Below are 21,536 nucleotides of genomic sequence, written 5' to 3'. Positions count from 1 at the left end.
TTCAAAGAGTTGGATGAGGTAAGACCGCGATCTCTGTAAGCAATCCTGTCTGCGCTTTACTAATAATAGTAATAACAACAACAACAAAGAAAAAGTAAAAAAGCTTTAGTGTAAAGTATAAAATATGTCTGTATGAAATGTAAGTATAAGAAAATATGTGATTTTAAATTGTGCCTGCCTTCCCTCCACCATGTTTTATCTCCTGAAAATAACCCATTTCTTTTAATTTCTTTGAGAAACAAACTAATATACATATTTAAGTAGCACGGAAATATTTGATTTTTTTTATGGTGGTTTATCAGGTTATGTTTACATGTAAATGTAGTCTTTAAATAAAGAAACCAAGATTCCAGAGTACTAACTATTATATAACTATAACTATTAACTGGTTTAGCGCTACCCATTACTATAAACTGATTAAACCGATAGGATAATAACTGGTCAGCCCCATGACTGACTCTAAATCTGTGTAGGATTTATCTGTTTGGTTTAGGTAAACAGGACCTCATACACCGTGCCCAGCAATTTCTATCAAAAGAATTAATCCTTATATCAAAAATATATTGATTCTCATTCAGTTTCCTCTAATTAATCTGATTTAGCTCACTGTTTTCAGAAAGATCTTCTTTTGGTGACTCCGATTATGACAGATTATCCACCTCCACCTTTCCCTAGCATCCTCTTCTGCCACACTAACCTTCTGTGTGTCCCCCTTCACTGCATTCATCAATCTTCTCTTTGTTCTTCCTCTTTTCCTCCTGACTGCTAGCTCCATATTCAACATCTTTTGTTATTCCTCCTCTACACATGTCCAAACCACTTCAGTCTTGTCTCTTAAACAGCTCAACCTAAGCTGTCCCTCTGATGTTCTCCTTTCTAATGGTGTCCACTAGGGCTGCCACGATTAGTCGACTAGTCACGATTACGTCGACTATCAAAATCGTTGACGACTAATTTAATAGTTGACACGTTGTTTGAAGCTTTGTAAGATCCCAAAAGACGCAGGAATAAGTAGTAGGATTTAAGGGTGTAATAAGGGACTGAAACAGAAGATGGCAGCACTGCATGTACAAGGATGCCAGCTGCCGTTAAACGCCGAAGAAGAAGAAACTGTCCCAGAATTCAATTTTAGATAGCAAGGAGCAGACGGCTGAGTTTATTAAAATCCACCGAAACAATCTGCAAACTTCATTAAAATTTAATAAACTATCATCTTGTCTTTATTTTTACTTAGCACAGACCTTAAACACTTAAAGCTGTAAGCTAAGAGCAGATGCATGCTGGTGCAATAAGTTGTACGTTTTACGTTCAATGGATGCATGATCTGATTAGTTGACTAATCGCAAAAATAATCGGTGACTAGTCGACTATCAAAATAATCGTTTGTGGCAGCCCTAGTGTCCACTCATGTCACTCCCAGTGAAAATCGTTAGATCTTCAGCTCTGTCGCCTTTTTTTTTTAGTACCACTGTGTCCAAACCATACATCCAGTGGCGGTCCTGGCCTGTTTGGCGCCCTGGGCGAACACTCCCCCCCCCATACACACACATATGAAGAGAGAGAGAGTATGCATAGTATGCAAACGGATAACAAACAGCCATCATAATTCGTCATACAATGAGAACAGGACAAATCAACAATTGACAATGACTAATTAATATTAAAATCTGTAACATAATGTATTGTTTGGAGTTTGGAGTAGTCTGTTACTGTTACTATTTTTACCAATTCTTCTTGGAGCAACTGTAACCCACATAATTTCCTTAGGGATTAATAAAGTATTCTGATTCTGATTGTTTCAGGATGACCTGCCATTATCCAATGACACATCTGCTTACCTGCATCTTTTGCTCGTTTCTCCTCCTCTTCTTTTCTCTTTTTTTGTAAACTGAGCACCTGATGGCTTTGAACTGTTCTTGTCCATCTTGGTTTTAATTTTGCATTCCAGTATGAACACCCATCCCCCAACTCGAGGATCACCACAACATAACCTAATAGACCTACACCTTAGTTCACAGATTCACTTTGTCTAGAGTTTATTTCTGGGATTTCACACAACCCAGTATTCAAATCATGAATACATAATGGGTTTGGATTTACAGCATTATGAATGAAATGTGCTCTATTTGGAAGCAGCCCCCTCACCTTTCGATGTGTTGTGTGTGAGACTTTAAATCGTTATTGATCCCTTTACCCCTGGTCCTAAAGTGTATATTTATTTTCTTACATATATTGTTTGTTTACTTGCACTGCTGTAACTGGAGCCTCGTCGTCTCGTCTCTCTGTATACTGGACTGTATGTAGCGGAGATGACAATAAAGTTTACTTTGACTTCAGCAGCGAGCAGGCGCACCGAGGGCTCTCGCGCTCACTTTTCGCGTATAGAATTTCGAAAAAACATTGGTGCAAATTATAAGTCTGTATCATGATGTCTGGTGTTTTCGTGTTTGTTGGTTTGTTTTTATTCTATTTTATTTTGGGGGTGGGTTATTAGACGCTGCTCCAGCCAGCGAGAGAATCCCCCGCCGCCCCGCCCTCTCCTCCCTGTGCCGCAAGCAGCAGGCGCACCTCGCAAACGGAGGGCGCCCTTACTCCCAGCATATGGGCGATAGAAAACCGATCGGTGCCTATGCCATTCACAATATGTGCTGGCATGACGTCGGGGCAGCATGAGTACGAGCAATTTTTTATTTATTTTTTGCTTTGCATGCTTGACCCTAAGTATTTAAACTCATCTACCTTCACTACCTCCCCTCCTTGGAGCTTCACCTTCTGACTTTCATGCTATACCTCCACCCAGGAAGGTTAAATTAAAGTGGAAAGAAAATAGAAGGAGTGACATAATTAGGAGGGGAGAGCTTCAGAAATTCAGGTAAAGCAATGGCTACTTTGACCATGAGTCATCGCTTAGTGCTAATAGCTAAAGTGTAGCTTTAGCTTTAGCCACATGGACCAAAAATGTCAGGGCCATTTTTTTTGTCCCAGTCCAGCCCTGCCTCCATCTCTCCCTTCCACCTGCTCTCAATATAGAGCACAATGTCGTCTGCAAACATTATAGTCCACAGAAACTCCTGCCTGAACTCATCTGTCAGCCTGTCCACCACTGCAAACAAGAAGGGGCTCAGAGTGGATCCCTAATTTAATCCCCCCCAACTTTGAATGCATCTGTCACTCCACCTGCACACCTCACCTCTGTCCTCATACATCTCCTGCACCAACTTCCCTTCACTTCCTTATGTAGAAGTGAAACACCACAGTGCTTTCTCTAGACCTACAAGGACACAGTGCAACATCTTCTTACCTTCACTATCAACACTCTGAAAGCTGTAACTCTCTTTCTCGGCATGATGGCATACCACTGCTTGCTGATTGTCAACTCTCTTTTTAACAATTCTTTTCCAAAGCTTTATTTTATGACCTATTAACGTTACCTTCTGTAGATGCTACAGCTCTGCACATCACACTTTTTCAAAAGTTAAAACTTGTACCAGTACACTTCCTCTCACTCTTCAGGATTGTGTAAAACAATTTATTCAATGAGTCCACAGTTCTCTCAAATTGGCATCTATATACTTCCACAGGTAGGTCATCTGGACCACCTGCCTTTCAAATCTTAATCCACTTCATAGCTGCCCTCACGTACTCCCCACTAATCTTCTGTACTTCCTGTCTTCCTCCCATTTTCTTTGTTTATCTGTGCCTCACAGTACTCTTCTAAATCTTCTCTCGTTACTGGTTAGTACATTTCCATTGCTACCCTAATCCCCCTAACCCGCTGCAAATCCTCTCCAGCTCAACCTCTGCCTAGCCAGTCAATTCAAGTCCTTTCACTCCTTTGTCCAACCTTACATACAAGTCATTATGAATATTTCTACTCCTTTCTTTGCTGTACACCTAGTACAGGAGTACCTAGTCCGAATACCCTTGTCTACTTTCTTCATCTACCTGACTCCCTTTTTCTTTGTCAACCTCTTCTTTTGAATACTTTCCTGTACTTCCCCACTCCACCACTAAGTTTTCTTGTTCTCTTTCCAGAGAATACATCAAACACAGTTTGAATCCACCTCTAATACTCCTGGCTTTGCCTTCCATCTTGGTGCTTCCTAACACACCCTCTCTTATCTTCCAGCCAACAGTAGCGCAGTTTCCACTAACACACAGCTACCTAACAGTACCAGATTGAGTCACTGTTAACCCAGGCCATTACTGATCTAGTATGAAAATCTCCTTCCTGATGTTTGCTTTGGCAATGACTTCATGCTCGATTCCCTAACTGATGCAGCCCTCACCAATTATCTGGGCTTGGGACACTGGCACTAAGAGTACACTGGCTTGTGGCCCCCTTGTGGCTGGGAGAGACGCAAAAACCTGAGCTTGCGCTGTTATTTTGGTTAGATGACCAACATCATTCTGTCCCTCATCGGGTTTGCTGGTTTTTGAGATACCAATTTGTGATGCTCTTGACAGAATTCTGGTTAATATTCAGTGGTTCACGCTGTTAATAGATCACCCTGCGACTGGTATTATAGTAATTCGCCCCACTTAAAAAAAAAAAAAAAAAATAATTTACATACTTTATTTTGCTATAGTCACCAGATGATAGTGAGCAGTGCAACTTTCATCCTCATTTAGGATTTCGATGACTGCAGTAAAATTCTTTCATCCCTCACTTTTCCCAGTTGACACAAGACCAAGTGATAGGTAGAAAAATCAATAGATGGAACTTAATGGCAAGAATTCACAGGGTAACTGAATGCACCTTAAGCAGACCTTTGACTGGCGATAGGATCAGTGGATTCCGGATCTAAGATGCAAAACAACTGCACAGCTCTGCCTGATGAATGTAGATGTTCCCGTATTAATACAGGAAATATGCCTTGCAAAACAGGAAATACCAGCAAGTAGCAGAAATGTATCAAAGTTACCTATAGATATAATTTCAGTTTGTTAAAGAGGATGTTTTAAAAACCATTATCAGAACCAAAGGAAAAAAAATTAATACATTAGTCAAATACCTTGCAACTTGATGAATGATTCATTTTATTTCCTTAACAAAGACAGCATCAGCAATGAACCACTTTGGACATCCTCTCTCACACAGCACATCTCTTTCTTCAGCAGATTTTGACATAACATTTACTTTGTAGATCAGTGGTCTTCAAAAATGAGGGAACTACTGATTGGAAAGGGGAGGACCCCCCCCCCCAGAAAACAAAACACCATCAGAGGTGAGATCTAATAGAAGGGTGGGTCTGGGATAATAGTTCATTTCCGGATTGTCGTGCACCGAGCAGCTTCTCCCAAACATCATGACGGTAGTGGAAATCTTCATTTGTTCCATTTACTCCAACTATGAGGACAAATGAGAAAAACTGTGACAAATGTCTTCACTCTAAATGAAATCAGAGGAGCATCATAAAAACATGAACTTACTTATGGACAAAGTTGTGGTCAAGCAAAAGGATTTCCAAAAGGATCCTCAAAGGCAGCTGTTGAACCAGAGCTCTGACCGACAGATGTATTCTGAGGGGAAAAAAACAAAACTCAAGTATAACAATATCCTTGTTATCAAAAGGATCATTGGGATTAGGATGACAAAGTAAAAGGTGATCATAAATAAAACTCTGTACCATAGCTACAGGTGGCACTCCAAATGGACTGGAGTCAGGGGCTCCAAATGCTTTGTCAAACATGTCCTGACCAAGTTCTGATCCCTGGGGTGGTGCTGAACTGTTTTGGATGGGAGCAGAGGAGAAGGCAACATCCAAGAGCCCTGGAACTGGAGCAGCAGCTGGTTTAGAGGCATCTAAATTTGCACATTACAAACACAGGACACAGTTACCAACAGGTCACAGTCATCAGATTATGACATAAGCCATTTCAGCTAGTTTAGCATTACCAATTGACGGCATCTTATTGATTTCAAAGTCATCGTGATCTGCAGCATCCTGCACGAGGCCCACTTTAGTGGAGAAGTATTGATCAAATGCCCCCGGTTGTTTGCCACTGGAAGCTGGATCTGACCCTGCTGCAAGCTCTACTTTCCTGGCTGGGATGGCAGGAGGCTTGGCGAGCTGGAAGTCCTTGAACATGTCTTTCCCAGTCTTCTTCTCTTTCTCTCCGAGGGGATCCAAAGCTGTGAAGGCAGTGTTCTCTACTTTTGGAGGGACCTGTTTAGCAGGTGCTCTTGGAGGGGGGCGTGACGGACCCTGTGGATCACCCATACCTGGGAATGCATTAGGCTGGAAAGGATTGGTAGAGGCAGGCTGACCCCAAGAAAGGTGGGGTGGAGAGAGAGGAGCGGCAGCAAACTGTGGTGGCATCTGCTGACCCCAACCTGTTGGTGGCATGGGTAGACCAAAGGCAGATGGCTGTGGGAAGGCGGGCCTGGGCCCTGGAACTGTCCCTCCTGGCATGGGGAACATGTTGGGTGCAGCACTGGAGGCTCCCCACATGGTTACAGCAGGGACACTTGTGGTAGCTGGTGGACCCAACTGGAGATTCCCTAAATATATCAAAAAGAAGAAAAAAAAAAAATTTTTTTACAGAGATGCAAAACAGGTTTTTTTTTTTAAAAAACAAAACAAAACAAAGAGATGTGTGAAATACAAATTCCCCCTCGTGTATTACCCAGAGCAGCTATGGCAGAGGGAGCAGAGTTTGCTGGTGTACTGTTGAAGAGGTCTGGAGCAGATGACCCCTCAGACTGACTGGAAGCAGCAAACAGTTCTGCTCCAAACAGATCACTTGATGTAGACTAGTCACAAAACAAATAAATAATAAAATGAATAATGCAACACATTTTGTTAGCAAGTCACAACTATGTGGCAGTTAAGATTTAACAAATGCTTAAGAGAAACTAATAACTATAGTTAAGCATACGATTGCATGCTTTGCCACTTACCCCTGCTCTTTTCACTGAAGCGTGAACATTAGGAAAATAGATTATGAGCAGCTGATTGTTAAAGTCATTCATTCAAGCCAGTTCGAGAAGCATGCGAACACCAGTGCATGCATAAAGAAAAGAAGTTATCCAAACAACAAGACCATGACCAGAGTTCCAAAATTAAAGTCCCTAACCCAGTGCATTCTCAGTGCCTTATCCTGTCGAACACCAATGCGTAACCCAAAAGCTCAAGAAGGGAGATGTTAGCTCCAAATGTGTAGTAAACCTTTTTTTATTAAAACGCATAACACATGCAAGCCTACTACCATTGGCATAGCCGTGTTATTTCACCTTTGCGCTCCTTCGACCTCGTCCAGACTTAGAGTTGTGCGGAGGCGGGCTTATGAGAACTGAATCCTTGCTATGAGTCACTGGCAGCTCTGGGCGATGGGTCATTTCATTAGAGACAGGGGAAGTTTTCAAAGAGTCAAAAAATGGATTTTTGTTTGAGAGAACTTGTCCAGATTCATTTCCATCCATCATGGTAGTCGTGTTTCCCTGAGTTATTGTCCCCCCCAGTGGCCACTGTCCGTTACTGAGCGCGAGGATCATGGTTTCCCTGGATAACCCATTTATTTGCTGACTGAGATGTTCAGAGTCTCCATTTACACCACCATTAATAATTGTCTCACTAGTGCTGCCAACAGTGCCGTTTAGGTGATTGGTGGTGGTGTTGACGGGAATCTGTGCATTATCAGCTGCCAATAGAGTGGGTGATTTAGAAAGGGGGTCATCTCTGAAAGGGTCACTGTCTGGGGTTGGGAAATAGCCAAAAGTTGAGGAAAATGGATTCTCTGTCTGGGGATATGCCCTATAGTCAGGGGCACAGGAAGTTACAAAGGAATTTCCCTTTATGCAATTTTGATTGCTGTCAACTTCAGCAGAAAAGTCCAGTAAGAGAATATCATTAGAGTCCTGGTTAACACGAGAGGGGACAGTGAGAAAAAGAGAAAAGGATAAATCATTTCTGCAGAAGGGAGGTAATGATGTGTTAACAAGATGAACAATGAATCACATGGTGTGAAAAAGGAATGCCTTTTTAAAACTGCTACTTGCAGATTATGAAGAGTCACTGTCAATTTAATGCTGACAACTTGAAGGTCTAGGGTCCACATCTAGCTCACTTACTGTAATCCTACTTGCTCTGAACAACAAGTTGGACTACAAGTCAAAAGCCGGCGCTTGCTACTTACCCATAAATTCAGGTTAATGAGACATTTCAGCAGCACCGACGTAAAAGATTTGCCACAACTCTAAGTCTAACAGATTCTACTTGTAGCAGTTTTAAAGTTAAACAACAACAACGACGAGACTAGTAAAACACAAAGCATAAACTCAATTCCTAAAAGACTCTTCATAGATTCTTAAAATGAACAGAATCTGATGACTTCACAAGTCTTTTCAGAATGGAGTTCGCAGAGGGTGTTGAGATTTTACTATAAAGTCATTTTTCTTACAAATACGTTCATTACATAAGATAGTGATATAATTAGCAGGTACACAATTGTGTAAATACAGTAATAATAATAATACACTTCACCAATTACAATTCCCATATTAAAAGAAATATTTACCATCATGGTGTGACACTTACATTTGGAGCCTGAATGTCTGGAGGGGTTGACATATCTCCAAAGAGGTCATGCTGCTCTACTGGCTGGATGTGAAAATGAAACAAACATGCCATTTAAGAAAAAAAAGCACTCCAACTTTTCATTCACTGTTAAGATGGACACATCATTACAATAACTCTTACTTGAGCTGATTTTACGTCATTGCCCATAGATAGCAAGGCATTTCCATTCTAGAGACAAAGTAAAAATGTACAAAAATAAATTTAAGTCAGTAACTGCTTTAAGAAAAAAAAAAAAAACTTAATTGCTTACCTCAACTACATCACTGCCATTTTCAACCTGTAAACAGAGGCATATTGTTAACGAACAGACTTTCCATTGAAATGACGCATTCATCACTAAAATGAAAAATGGCTGAGGATGTGATTCACTGCAAGAACACAGAGAGGCAGTGTTGACTTTCAAGCGGTACATACAGTGTGTACCCTGTCAGCACTCCCAGAGGACCACATGAAAGTGTTTTTCTTTCAAAGAAAATGCTGCCATTCACTTGGAGAAATTTTTTTCCAGTCTGAAGTTAAATGCTTCTGCTTCCATTACCTTCTGTGTGCCCTCGGCCTCTTTCTTCCTCAGGTTGAAGATGACTTGGAATAGATCCTTCAAATCGATTACCAGTGGCTCTGCCTGTATGGAAACAAACACCAAAAATCTTTGGAAATTGGAGTCAGTTTGTCTTTGGTGCCTGTGGCCGTACCACTTATAGCAGTTATCAAAAGAAGGTAGGCTCAAATGTTAAAATCTCCAGCTTCTCAGTTAAAAAATAAATAAAAAAATAAATTTACAACCACATACAAAAAAAAGTTACTTAAGTAAACCTTTTACCTTCATGACAACCATAAAGGGGTGAACTGCCGTTTTATGACATCAAGTTATACATTAGTAGACACATGGCTGATTGACAGTTACATCCCAACTAGGTAGCGAGCTGTTAAGCTTTCCCCTGAGCAAATTTGAGTCATCAACTTGACCTCTCAACCACGCTTTAAGGTTGTCTAAAACAACATTACGTGTATACTGACCAAAATTTATGCTTTTAGTTTACGTAAGTAAAATTCTACCATTTTATTTGCTTGCTAGCATTAGCTAGCAAACAAATATATTTTGATGAATAAGCACTCATTCATACAAACATGGCCGCTTCTGTCTATAATGTTAAAACTCAGGTTTGACAGGCAAAGTTCACAAGCCAGTAGGTGGCACTGTAGTGCCTAGGCTTCTTATTAAAATGGAGAGTCTATGGCAGGGATGGCATTTTATATCATGAGCCACATAACAGCAACCTTTAATTTTAAGTGATACGGACCAGTGAAATTCCCCTTTCTGTCAGTGTACAGAAGTTTAACTACACATTTAATCTCTTATATCTTAAAGAAAAAATGAAGTGCAATTATAACAAGTTTATGGTGTTTGACACAATAAGGAAATGCTACTGTAGTAAATGATAGAAATCCATCAGGATGATTCTTTGGGCCCAAATTGTAACAAATTAATGTGTAAAATTACAGAAAGTGTTCTGGTAGCTCATTGTCTTGACTGTCCTACAATCAAAAAAAAAAAAAAAAAAAAAAAAAAAAAAAACACACACACACACACACACACACACACACACACACACACACACACACACACACACACACACACACACACACACACACACAACAAAACAAAAAAAACAACCCCACAAAATGTGTGTTAATTTGCAGAAAATGTACTATTTTTTTTTTCTATGGTGGATCCGCTTTAAAAAGCAAAAACAATTCTTTAGTTAGAATTAGAAAAACAGGAACTTTCCTGTCATTTAATTGTTTATCTAGTACCTAATTACTTTAGCTTGGTATGAATGGATGTATGTGTGGTCATTATCTGTAAGGAGAAAACAAAAACAAAAGAGTAAAACTTGTGAAAAACAAAGTCTATGCTCTACTTCACATTTTCCAACCTGTCCAAAGGACCAGATTGACACACTTTGTCTATGGCAGTTCTGTGTGTTACCTGTTGTGCAGTCTTTATGGCAAAGAACTGATGCTGTCCTTCAGCTCCACACACATATCCAAAAGCCCTGTTATCCGTTACATCTCTGGCAATGAAGGAGATCTTATTCACCACATGCTCGTGTTCGATCACCTGAGAAATGTGGACAAGGATTTTCGGTTTTGTTTGTTTTTTTAAGCACTGCAAATAAATTCTGTGAAGTCCAGATTATATTGCACCAGTAATCAGAACTCACGCCCGATTTCTCATCAATGATCTTGATGCCCGACATGGAAATGTTGACCCAGATCCTCTGCTTGTGCTTGCCTTGTGACCGAGCAGCTGCTGCCATACCCTGGAGAGGAAAAAACTACTCTATTGAAGGCAAATGATACCCACCAAACAGATGTATATACACCAAAGCTCTACTTAACAGCTTTAAGAAACCGTTTTGATATTTTCTTCATGAAAATCAGCGATAGAAGAAAAGAGTTTCTGATCCCACGTTGTACCTTAAGTTTCATCATGGAATCTTGGCACATCTTGTCTCCACGAGCCTCTGGAACATCGTCAATGCCGATCAGTTTGGCCTTGTACCTGACACCATCCCCTTGAAACCTGCCCAGCAGGTATTCATCTGTCTTCTCTGTTACTGGATTAAAAAGACAAAGAAAGAAAGTAGTAAAATTATAATCTCTGCCACATCTTAATAGCTGATGAAAGCAGTATCGGCACCATTTTCTCCTCCACTCACCTTTCTTTTTCTCTTTCCTGAATGGGACTTTGGATGCCTGTGTTATAGGAGAGTTGGGAGGGGTGTTGGAGGTTGAGACTGTAGAGGTGAGGCTGGGATCGGCAGAAGATGCGTGCGCTCTGTCTACCTCTGCAGACATGGTGTGGTGTCAGTCTGTGGACAAGTGGGCAATCAGAGGTAAAGCAGCTCCGTATTCAGGGGCAATGAGGTTGTCCAAGCATATGACCTAACACCCACACATGCTTCTCTTGGCGTTGCTCTGAGGCAGAAAAAGTGAAGTTGGACACCAAGTGCGTGTTGAGAAAGGGAAAGAAAGAAGATGATAAGTTAAATAAAGCACACTACAGTCTTTTCTGGTAAACTCGTTTGTTTAGGGGGGAGAGAAAAAAAAAAAAAAAAAAAAAAGGTGGGTGGGGGGGAGACTTGCACCGTTCTACAGTCTGCCACTGAAACAATTTTTTCCACATCATAAGCAATTATTGTATTTAACAACACACGGTAAACATTTACAACGAGAGGGACACATAGGGGAAGCATAAAACATATGACCAATAAAATAGGCAGCTCATAAGAAGGCATGAGACACTTTAACACTGCTTTAAAAGCACGCTGTGTCAGTTGATTGGCTCAATAAAGAAGTAAACTGTCCTAAAGCTTAAGAACCTCCTGCTTAAAGAGACATCTTGGCATATCTATCATAATACCAGTCAACTCTGAGTTAGCAGTATCATGCTGGTAAACTGCTTTAGAGAATGTTAACATATAGAAAACATGTCTTTTTTTAAAGAATAAAAATAAAATAAAGTTTATCTTCCATGCTACATGAAATCAATGAATTCCTTTACATGGCATTGTCACAAGTGTGTGCATTTCCTACAAGAGGGACAAACAACATCACAAAGGATTATAGATGAAGCCACAGCATCACCTTACTCTTATCATGTTAGATGTACCAAACTGCTGTTACTTGGAACACATCCATTATGACTTAGACACATGAGTTAAAAAGGTGTGTGTTTTGCTTTTTTTGTTCTGACAAAACAAAAAAGCAAAACACACACACACACCCCAAAGAAAAGAGAAAGCCCCCCCCCCCCCCAAAAAAAACAAAACGATTCCTGCTCCATACGCGTAGAACGTACATACCTTTAGGTCCAGCTCCAGAGGCTACACTGGCTAGAATATCAGGGTAAAAAGCCTGTGAGTACCGTAGGACAGTCCAAAGGTTGAAAACGAGCAAAGGTTGAGCAATTACCTGAAGTTAATCTTACGCTAGAAAAGCAAAAGATCTCGTGATGTTGAGCTAAGCAAGAACAAACGGAAATTGGAGCCTTTAACAAGAGTTTACCTACACAGTTCTGACTTTCAAGGAAAAGTTGCACTTGACCTTCTGATACTCCAGAATAACAAGGAATAAACCATCTGCAAGACAAGCGAAAACAGAGCTGCACCGTGAGATCACGCAAAAATGTAAAGAACAATATCTACTCTAAAAATAACTGCCTAGGCTCAAACCAGTTAACCAGACAACTGTCCAAAAGCCATAAAGGAAGTGAGAGATATTCAGGATAAGATAAGAGAACTTTATCTAGCTTTGCGGCAGCTTTTACTATTTTTTTTTTTTTGCCTAACACCTGACCACAACAGAGATAGACAAAAAATAAAAATTCTGTAAATTATCATTTTATTTCCCCTCAAAAGTGTGTGTGTGTGTGTGTGTGTGTGTGTGTGTGTGTGTGTGTGTGTGTGTGTGTGTGTGTGTGTGTAAAAACAACTTAATTTTGATACCATGAGAGATGTCCCACAGGTGCTACTGCACAAACAATAAAAACCAGAACAAAACTTCATCTGCCTGTACCAGTTTTGGAGGCAGAGAAACAAGCGCAGTAAGCCCTTGTTTGCTTGGTTCACCATGCTGTCATGCAAGTTACCACAAATCACACTGACAGACATGCTGTTTGGCCTGCACTGCTTGGAAGCATAGAACGAGCCAACCCTTAACACTTGCTGCACAACACATTAAGCCTTCACGAGCATGACACATGATTGCACTTGTACTCTAACAAGAGTGGTGTCCCAGTACCTGGCAGTTAGTCTTAAAAAAAAAAAAAAAAAAAAAAAGGGTAAAATGTCAGCAGTTGATTGAAGATTTAAGTTAAAGGATTACATTTTAACAGCTCTTTAACAGCCACAAAAACTGGCACATAAGTGCGGGGGAGGGGGGGGGGGGGGGGGAGATGTGTAGCATCCAGCCGTGTCACAACACAAACACTCGGCCTCAGACAGCAAGCATAAATTTATGTTTGTCAGCAGAATCACAGCACTGCAAAAGGCAGAAATGTCACAATCCTGGCCCCATCAGGAAACGTAAACTGCTGCACATCTGGAGGAAATCAGGGAATGACTCAGTCTGCAAGTGTATGAGATGGTGAAATACCACAGGCCCACTGTGAACACACGGCACTGAACACAGAACACTTTCATACTAAAGGGTTCTGCACTCAAACACAGGAGTGACACAGAAGTGATAGAAGGTACAGAATTGTGAATGCTTACTAAAAATTATGTGAAATATCTCAAGATTCAAATACAATTTTCCAAGTCAGGGTTACAGCTGAAAGAAATTGAGTTCACAAAGAATCCAGGGAGAGTGTTGGACTCCCAAAAGAGACGGAAAAAAAGAATCTCAAAGTAGGCAGCAGAGGGGGGAAAAAAAAAAAATCATTATGACGAAGTTTTCTTCCAAATTTGGAACATTTAAAGTAAGACAGTTCAGCCTTTGACTAAAACTGAACCTTGGCTTGCCTGCCTTTAGCTTTTATTAAGCTTATAAAACATTTCAGGCTAACATTCCTGTAAATACCCGCAGCTTTTTAAACGACTACCTGTAGGATAGTCCTCTTGCGGAATCTTAATTCATGCAGGGATGTGAAAACAAAGTTAAACACCACACTTACCTACCTGTGTTTGGAAACGCGCAGTAATACGCCTTCTGGGAAAGAGAGCGGGGTTTTCTCTGCCGTGATGCCTCGCGATTCGGCTGCGAAATGAGTTGAATCAAACACAGCTTGGCAAAAATGAGCGAGAGTGTGATGTTTTCCGCCGACTGCCTTGGACAGAACGGAGAGACTGCTGCAAACTCCTCGTTTAACCCTTGACTGACTGACAGGGCTAACTCGCTGCAGATTTCAATTGGTAGGGGGGCGGGCTCTATACATGCAGGCCAACAAAATATCGCCATCGGCTTTAGTAAGTGGGTCATAAAAATGAAGTGCGTGATGTACAGTATGTATGTATGCGTGCGTGTATTTATATCAAATTTGCTTACCCAGACGTGGATCTTTTGTTTTCTTTGAAAAAACAACAACAACAACAACACAAACTTTTAAATAATTAAAAAAAAATGCCAGAAAGAGCCAATTAATATAGTATTTATTTATTTATTTATTCAGTCATTCATTTCAACTTAATGCTACACCTATAGTCTACATGCATGTCACAGGTAGCAGTGGTGCAGGAATTAGTCAGATTCTAAACAAATAATGTGTAAAGTAAAAATATGTTGGCCTAAGATTGAGCAGGAACAACTTGAAGATCTTGCTGTTATAAATTGAGGCATAAAACTGATATTTTTTTTATGTGTTTTTCTGTACATTTGAATTTGGTTAAGGTTGAGCTATTTTCTAAGTGAAACTGCTGTTAAAACATGGTGGAAGAAGCCTGTGGGCTACAGCCGCCATTCATTAGTGAATTTCTTGCATTACCCCTCCCATAGCCACTGACGTCACTGTTTTCATGCATGGACCATCTATTTTTGGTAGAAATATGTGGGACCTATTCTAGATTTGGGACTGGCACTGGTGGATTGTGCTAATACCAGCTATTATACAATGTTTTGAGAAGCTGGTCCAGCAATACACGGTGCATTTGGAAAGTATTCACAATGCTTCACTTGTTCTACATTTTGTCAGGTTACAATATTATTCCAGAATGCATGAAAAAAAAATGTTTACCTCAAAATTCTAAACACAGTACCCCATAATGAGAAAGTGAAAAGGTTTTTGCAGATTTATTAAAAGTAAAAAAAAAAAAAAAAATAGAGTTCAGGCACATCCTGTTTCAACTGTTCAGATGTTTCTACAACTTAATTGGAGTCCACCTGTGGTAAATTCAGTTGATTGGACATAAATTGGAAAGGTGCACCTTTCTATATCAGGTCCCATAGTTGACAGTGCATGTCAGAGCACAACCCAAGTCACGAAGTACAAGAATTTGTGTGTAGACCTCTGAGACAGGGTTGTATCAAGGCACAGATCTGGAAAAGGGTACAGGAACATTTCAGTAGCCTTTCCCACTGTGCTCACTGGGACCTTAATTGAAGATCCCAGTGAGCACAATGGCCTCCATCATTTGTAAATGGGAGAAGATTTGGTGAAGACTCAATGGTTTTGTGTGTCGAATTGAGGTGAATTAAAGTCATTCTGGAATAAGGCTGTAAAATGACAAAATGTAGAACAAGTGATTTGCTGTGGATATTTTCCATATGCAATGCACCCTATACCCTGTACCCATTTTTGATTAATATCAGTTTGAGATAACAGATCTTCATAGGACACCATCACAGCCATTCACATTGCAGTGTGCCATCTTGAATGCCAGGGGCGCTATGTGAAGTGCGCTTTGTAGGCTTCAGGGAGAATGTTTACTACATTAGCAGTTTTAGGGTTTTTGCTGATCAACTGATTCTTAATTCAAGAATATTCATGTTGTGTGCTCATCCTGAGCTCCACTCGAGCTGCCTTTTGAGCCTCCTACTTTGCAAACTCTATAGATCTGACTGCACCTCTAAAAGCGCTATCATCATGATCATAGATGGTACATGATGATGGTGGGGCTCTTCTCAAAGAAAGGTGAGACAGAATTTGCGAGGCTGGCTAGTTGGTGCTTAAAGAATAATCCAGATCTGACACCTCTAAGCCCAAAGAACTCCTCACAGACTATAGGAGGGCAATATCACCAGTGCTCAAAACTAATTAGACAAATTAAATAACTGAAAATAAAATGTTCATTTCTGATACTTGGTTGAAAACCCTTTACTGACAGTGACAGCCTGAAGTCTTGAACTCGTGAATATCACTAGATGGTGGGTTTCCTCTTTAATACTCTGCCAGGCATTTACTGCAGCAGCTTTCAGTTGCTGTTTGTTTGTGGGCCCTTATCTGTCTGAGGTTTAGTCTTTAACGAGTGAATGCATGCTCAGTTGGGTTAAGATTAGGTGACTAACTTGGCCATTCAAGAATTTTCCTGACTCTAAATGTTCAGAAGACTAAGAGATGGTTGTTAACTTCAGGAAGAGCTCAATGGCCCACACCCCACTGCACATCAACGGGTCAACAGTATGAAGTTCCTGGGTGTGCACATATCAGATGACCTCTCCTGGAACCTGAACACCACCGCCATCATGCAGAAAGCCCAACAACGACTTCACTTTCTCAGGTAACTGAAGAAGGCCAGTCTCCCTCCTCCCATCCTCACATCATTTTACCAGGGAACCATTGAGAGCGTCCTCTGCTGCTACATCACTATCTGGTACGGGGACTGCACTTTTGCGGAAAAGAAGCCTCTGCAGCGGATAGTGAGGACAGCAGAGAGGATCATTGGAGGCCCTCTCCCAACTCTACGACAAACACATCATCCGACGTGCAAACAGCATATTGAAGGACACTTTCCACCCCAGACGGCTTTCCATCTGACAGACGGTTTCGCAGCATTAAAACCGTAACGGCCCGACACTGCGAGAGCTTCTTCCCCCAAGCAGTCAGAGCCCTCAACTCACTACCACCAAAGGACTGACAAACACTTTTACAAAGACCTTACAATACCCTACTCACCAAAAGACTCAAAAACAACACAAACTTCCACAAATGCACTACAAACTCGACCTAGGAACAATATGCTTATTTTGCATACTCAGTCACATAGTTACTGATCACATTTGCACATTTTGCATCTTGCACATGTCTTCGTCTTATCTACAATATCCTGACCATAACTTGAACCTGGTATACAATAACTACTGCACAATCATCTCATTTTACTGTAACTGCACATGACCACTTCATATTGTCTCTGTCCTCTCTTTGTTTATTGTACATAGATATAGTTAGTAGTAGTACATTTTTATTCCTTAATTTTACCCAAATTTAACGAGTTAATATTTATTTGTAATTTCTAGTTTTATATCTCTTGGAGATATATTTTTTATATTCTTATAAATGGCCCATGGGGGGCTTGGGGTGAAACGGCATTTGACAATAAAGACCTTGAATCTTGAACTGAATCAAGAATATTCCACTTCTTTGTTTTTATAAACTCCTGAGTTGCTTTGGCTTTATGTTTTGGTTTATCATCAATCTGTATTATGAAAACTGTCAATATAATGAAAAGGAAAGGTATTACAGCCTAGATTTAAAATGATGTAATGAAATGTGTGGTTCCAAGAAAACAACTTACCCAGTTACAAAAATTAACCCTGCCTCACAGTTGGTACAAGTAGTCGGACAGTTGGCGTTACACTTCACCTAGCAGATATGAGCTGAGCTTTTACTGTATGAAGTTTAAACAAACTATTTATTAGCCCGCTAGAGATGTCTGTTGAAAAGGGATTTGTCAATGTTGTGTTTACAACTTTACAACGTGGTTAAAAGGTGAAAAAGTCAATTTCACTTTTATTTTTAAAAATTATTCTTATTTTTCAAATTGGAGTCATTTGAAAAGACTAAAGTGTGTGCAGGGCAAAATTAGCATTTGCTCCACTCAGTGATTGGTCTTTTAAACTGTTGGGTGAGTCATGCTGACTAAATGTTCTTGAATTTTTTAATTAAATCTCTTTCTGAGTAGTGTGCATCACCGCATCACAGCTTATTTAAAGCTGTACTCTCATCATTAGTATTTTTCCCCCCAAACATGTGACATGAAACAGAACAGATTTCTTATTGCTAAGCTAAGCTACATCAACCATTGATCTCCGCCACTCTGGGTCTACAGTACATACTGACTATTGAATTTAAAAATTAATAATAATACAGGATATAAGAGCTGCATACACTATATGTAGGCTGATCATCGTATTATTAAATGGAGGAATGAGAGGGAACTGGGGAACGTCAGCCAGAGTGGCAAAGCTCAACTGTTGCTAACACAGCAAAATTTCTAAAAGTGCAGGCCCAACATTTTCTCTGCTATGCACTAATCTCACCACAATTACAGTAAGCTGAAGGTTGAAAATGGGTCACAAACTTCCTTTGTCTGTTTTGCTTTTGATGCCATATGGTGATTTAGCCATGTAATAACCGTTTTTACATTTGCTGCTTTTAAGTGGCAGGTGTGGCGTTCCCAGGGGGAAAATATTCAAGTAACATAGAAAGTGTGTTTGTTTCATGTTTGCAGAGGCATCAATAGATGTTTGTTTGGGATAATTAAAAGATGGAGTGTATGTATAAGCAGAGATGGTTACAATTACACAGACCAAGGACTCCAATTTATTCAGCAGAAGCAAGCTGTTGGGAAAGGAAAGCAAGTATGTGTAATTATTACAGAACTAATAAATGCCAGCTTTGACATCCGCAGTGACATGAGTAGTGATGTCAATGTGGTTCTCAATTGAGAAATGGTTAGTTTCACTTCTGCAAATGTGTTTTATTGTCTTCATTTCATTTCATGTTATTTATGTTTTAATTAATGTGAACTAATTAATGTGAATTAATGTGAACCTGATAATGAAATAGAAATTATAGGAAGTGATGGCAGTATAAACAGCAGGTTAACAGCCCAGTGCTGGTACCATGCTGCAGAACTGCAAATATTAGCCAACCGAAACCCCCCTGTTTTTATAATCAGTTGAAGAAACCGCCACATATTTTCTGATTTCACCTTTTTTCCTGTGCGAAAGATACTGCTTTTCTTTTGCTTGATATGATCGTTGACACATTTGGGTTTTGCAAAAAAAGAAAAATAAGACAGTTTTCATATTTTCCTTTCAGTTTTATCCAGTGAAAATGATTGACTCATTAAAAAGTAAATAAAATAGTTTTGCAATGATAATATTTTTAGTTTCTATTTATCCCCCAATTGCATTCATTCTAAATGTAAAATAAAAAGGAGACACAATCTCGGCATACCTCAGCAAATTCACCAAATTCTGCATGAGGACTTCAAACCTGATACGGTGCAGATTTCTCAAAAAGTGCAAGCGTGATGTGTTGTTGATGTTAACAGACGTACAGTATAGTGTGTTTTGTGGGTTTAGAGCTGAGAAATGAGAGAGAAAAGGACAGAGGAAGGATGTCTTTCCTGACTCTGTATCCTGTGTTCTGCTGACGGAGGCTGGTTTTTAGGAGATGAGCCCCACGGAAGCCAGATTACTGTCTCGCTGAGAGTCTGTTTTCCCATTTGGTCACCAACCGCTGGAATGGTCTTTTTCTGAACCTCTTATTAAACACTTTGATGTTATCAGATATTTGCCTTTATTTGCAGATCATCTGGAAAGAATATGCATGTGACAACATGCTGTATTCAGACGGATGTTGGTAGTGTCTATTATTATGTATGGTTAGTTGTTTTGTGTTTTTTCTTCTTGCATATCAGTACAAGAATCATGTTTTCCTGCCATGACGTGTCTTTCCAATTCAGAACCACTGTCCAGTGACTTATGATAAAAGATATGGTTCCTTGTTCTTCTAAATGTTACTCATTGTCAGTTGAGGTCAGCGGCACACCCAGTGCTACTAGCACTTGCACACAGAAGTACATGTTTGATGCTACTGTCTGTACTTAAAAACTACATTTTTTTAAGAAACTCGTTGCAAAAAAAGAAAAAAAAACGAATACAGATGGCAAAAGTCAGCACTGGCACATTCGCGCCTTTATTTCACGATAGAATGCTGACAGAGAAAGTCTAATGGGAAGTGTCCTTCCCTTAGTTTATGACAGGAAGGCCACAATCCAAACATCAAGCATTTTAGGGCGTGAATCCTGGAACTGCCTGCCACCACAGCCAGAACCAAAGATAGCCACTTATCTCCAAGCCATAATTGAGGTAGATTTTTTTTGTCTATGTCCCTCTTTGTTCTTTAACCCTCAAGTGTCTTTAGCAGCTAGTTCTTAAAGAACAACACACAGCAGTGGGGCAAATGGCAGTGCAGGAAGCACCATCATGGTATTCTGATAAATACGATGACAGCATTCTACTGGTAGTAGAGTGACTGTGTAGTATGCTGTTCCACAAGTGTTTCCACACAGTTTCAGCCCCCCCCCCCCCCCCCCTCAAAAAACAGGAAGTCTTTCTAGTCAGGAGATTTGCCAAGCACCTTAACTACCCTCTGGTTTCCTGGGAAAGCAGGGAGGAAACTGTGGAACCTCATAAAAGTGGTGACTTCAGCACATATTTGTGCCTCTCCATTAGGCCACGACCACACTACCCCTAGAATACCCCAGCTTTGTTTGCAGACACAGGGAAAGAACCAGCACAGAGCAGCCCCCAAGTTAAAGATCAGTGTTACTCCCTGAGAGCAACAAAAGCAAAAACTTGTCAGCCCTTCACCTCCCAGCACTTTACAAACGTTCTCTCTGCTCTGTTAATAATAATTGCCCTGATCGTGACTAATCAACTTTTCAAACTTTTATTGCAGTTTAATTATTGCTTAGCCTACATTTAAAGACTACTTTCAGCATTCTTCACTGAGAACTAATCTATTTTGCCTTAAAAAAATTATACAAACTGCACTCCCTCCACTTGAAGAACAAAGTTCTGCAGACTCAGCAAAAGTCTCCCCGATCACATGACAGATTGGGTGCAACAGTTCAAACCTCACTGTGCGTTGTGCAAGACTTTATTTATTTTTAAAGGTATATTTAACAAAGAAAATAGATACTCGAAAACTACTTGAATTCATGTGTATGCATTACACATTGCTTTCCAAACTCTACAACTGCAGAGTAAACAATGTTCCTTCCACCTAAACCCAAAAACAGTGACTGAGTGAAACAAGAGGACAAAACTAACACTGCCGTTATCTGTTCAGCGTTGCCATCTTGTGGACAAAGAGCTCTACTTCAGCACACCAACTATACTAAATTCAACCTTTTTTCAGCAGTGGGACTGAATGAAAATTTATTTTCATATTTAGTGTTGTCATTCCATTTTCCAATCTTAGATGATGACCTAAATGTA

At 40.1% G+C, this 21,536-nt stretch overlaps 1 protein-coding gene across 7 annotated transcripts; it reads right to left on the bottom strand.

Moving 5' to 3' along the window:
• Positions 1 to 5,012: 5,012 nt before the first annotated feature.
• Positions 5,013 to 14,468, bottom strand: dab2 (DAB adaptor protein 2). Of its 7 annotated transcripts, none has more exons than XM_040007223.1 (15): positions 14,263 to 14,468; positions 11,306 to 11,564; positions 11,064 to 11,203; positions 10,808 to 10,906; positions 10,573 to 10,704; positions 9,121 to 9,204; positions 8,833 to 8,859; positions 8,703 to 8,750; positions 8,541 to 8,603; positions 7,238 to 7,861; positions 6,631 to 6,757; positions 5,900 to 6,505; positions 5,631 to 5,806; positions 5,434 to 5,523; positions 5,013 to 5,350 (listed from the first exon to the last, which is right to left on the bottom strand). In XM_040007223.1, the coding sequence occupies exons 2-14, from the start codon at positions 11,442 to 11,444 to the stop codon at positions 5,452 to 5,454; spliced, it is 2,337 nt and encodes a 778-aa protein (XP_039863157.1). In that variant the 5' UTR covers positions 11,445 to 11,564; positions 14,263 to 14,468; the 3' UTR covers positions 5,013 to 5,350; positions 5,434 to 5,451. The 7 variants fall into 7 exon arrangements, with proteins under 7 accessions (XP_039863157.1, XP_039863160.1, XP_039863156.1 ...); XM_040007226.1 differs by having other exon boundaries at positions 11,306 to 11,458; XM_040007222.1 differs by having other exon boundaries at positions 14,267 to 14,468.
• Positions 14,469 to 21,536: the final 7,068 nt, after the last annotated feature.

Source organism: Simochromis diagramma, unplaced genomic scaffold (genome assembly GCF_900408965.1).
Source record: "Simochromis diagramma unplaced genomic scaffold, fSimDia1.1 OVJJ01000682.1, whole genome shotgun sequence".
In the NCBI taxonomy this organism is placed as follows: Eukaryota; Metazoa; Chordata; class Actinopteri; order Cichliformes; family Cichlidae; genus Simochromis; species Simochromis diagramma.
This window is presented reverse-complemented; position numbering and strand designations above follow the sequence as displayed.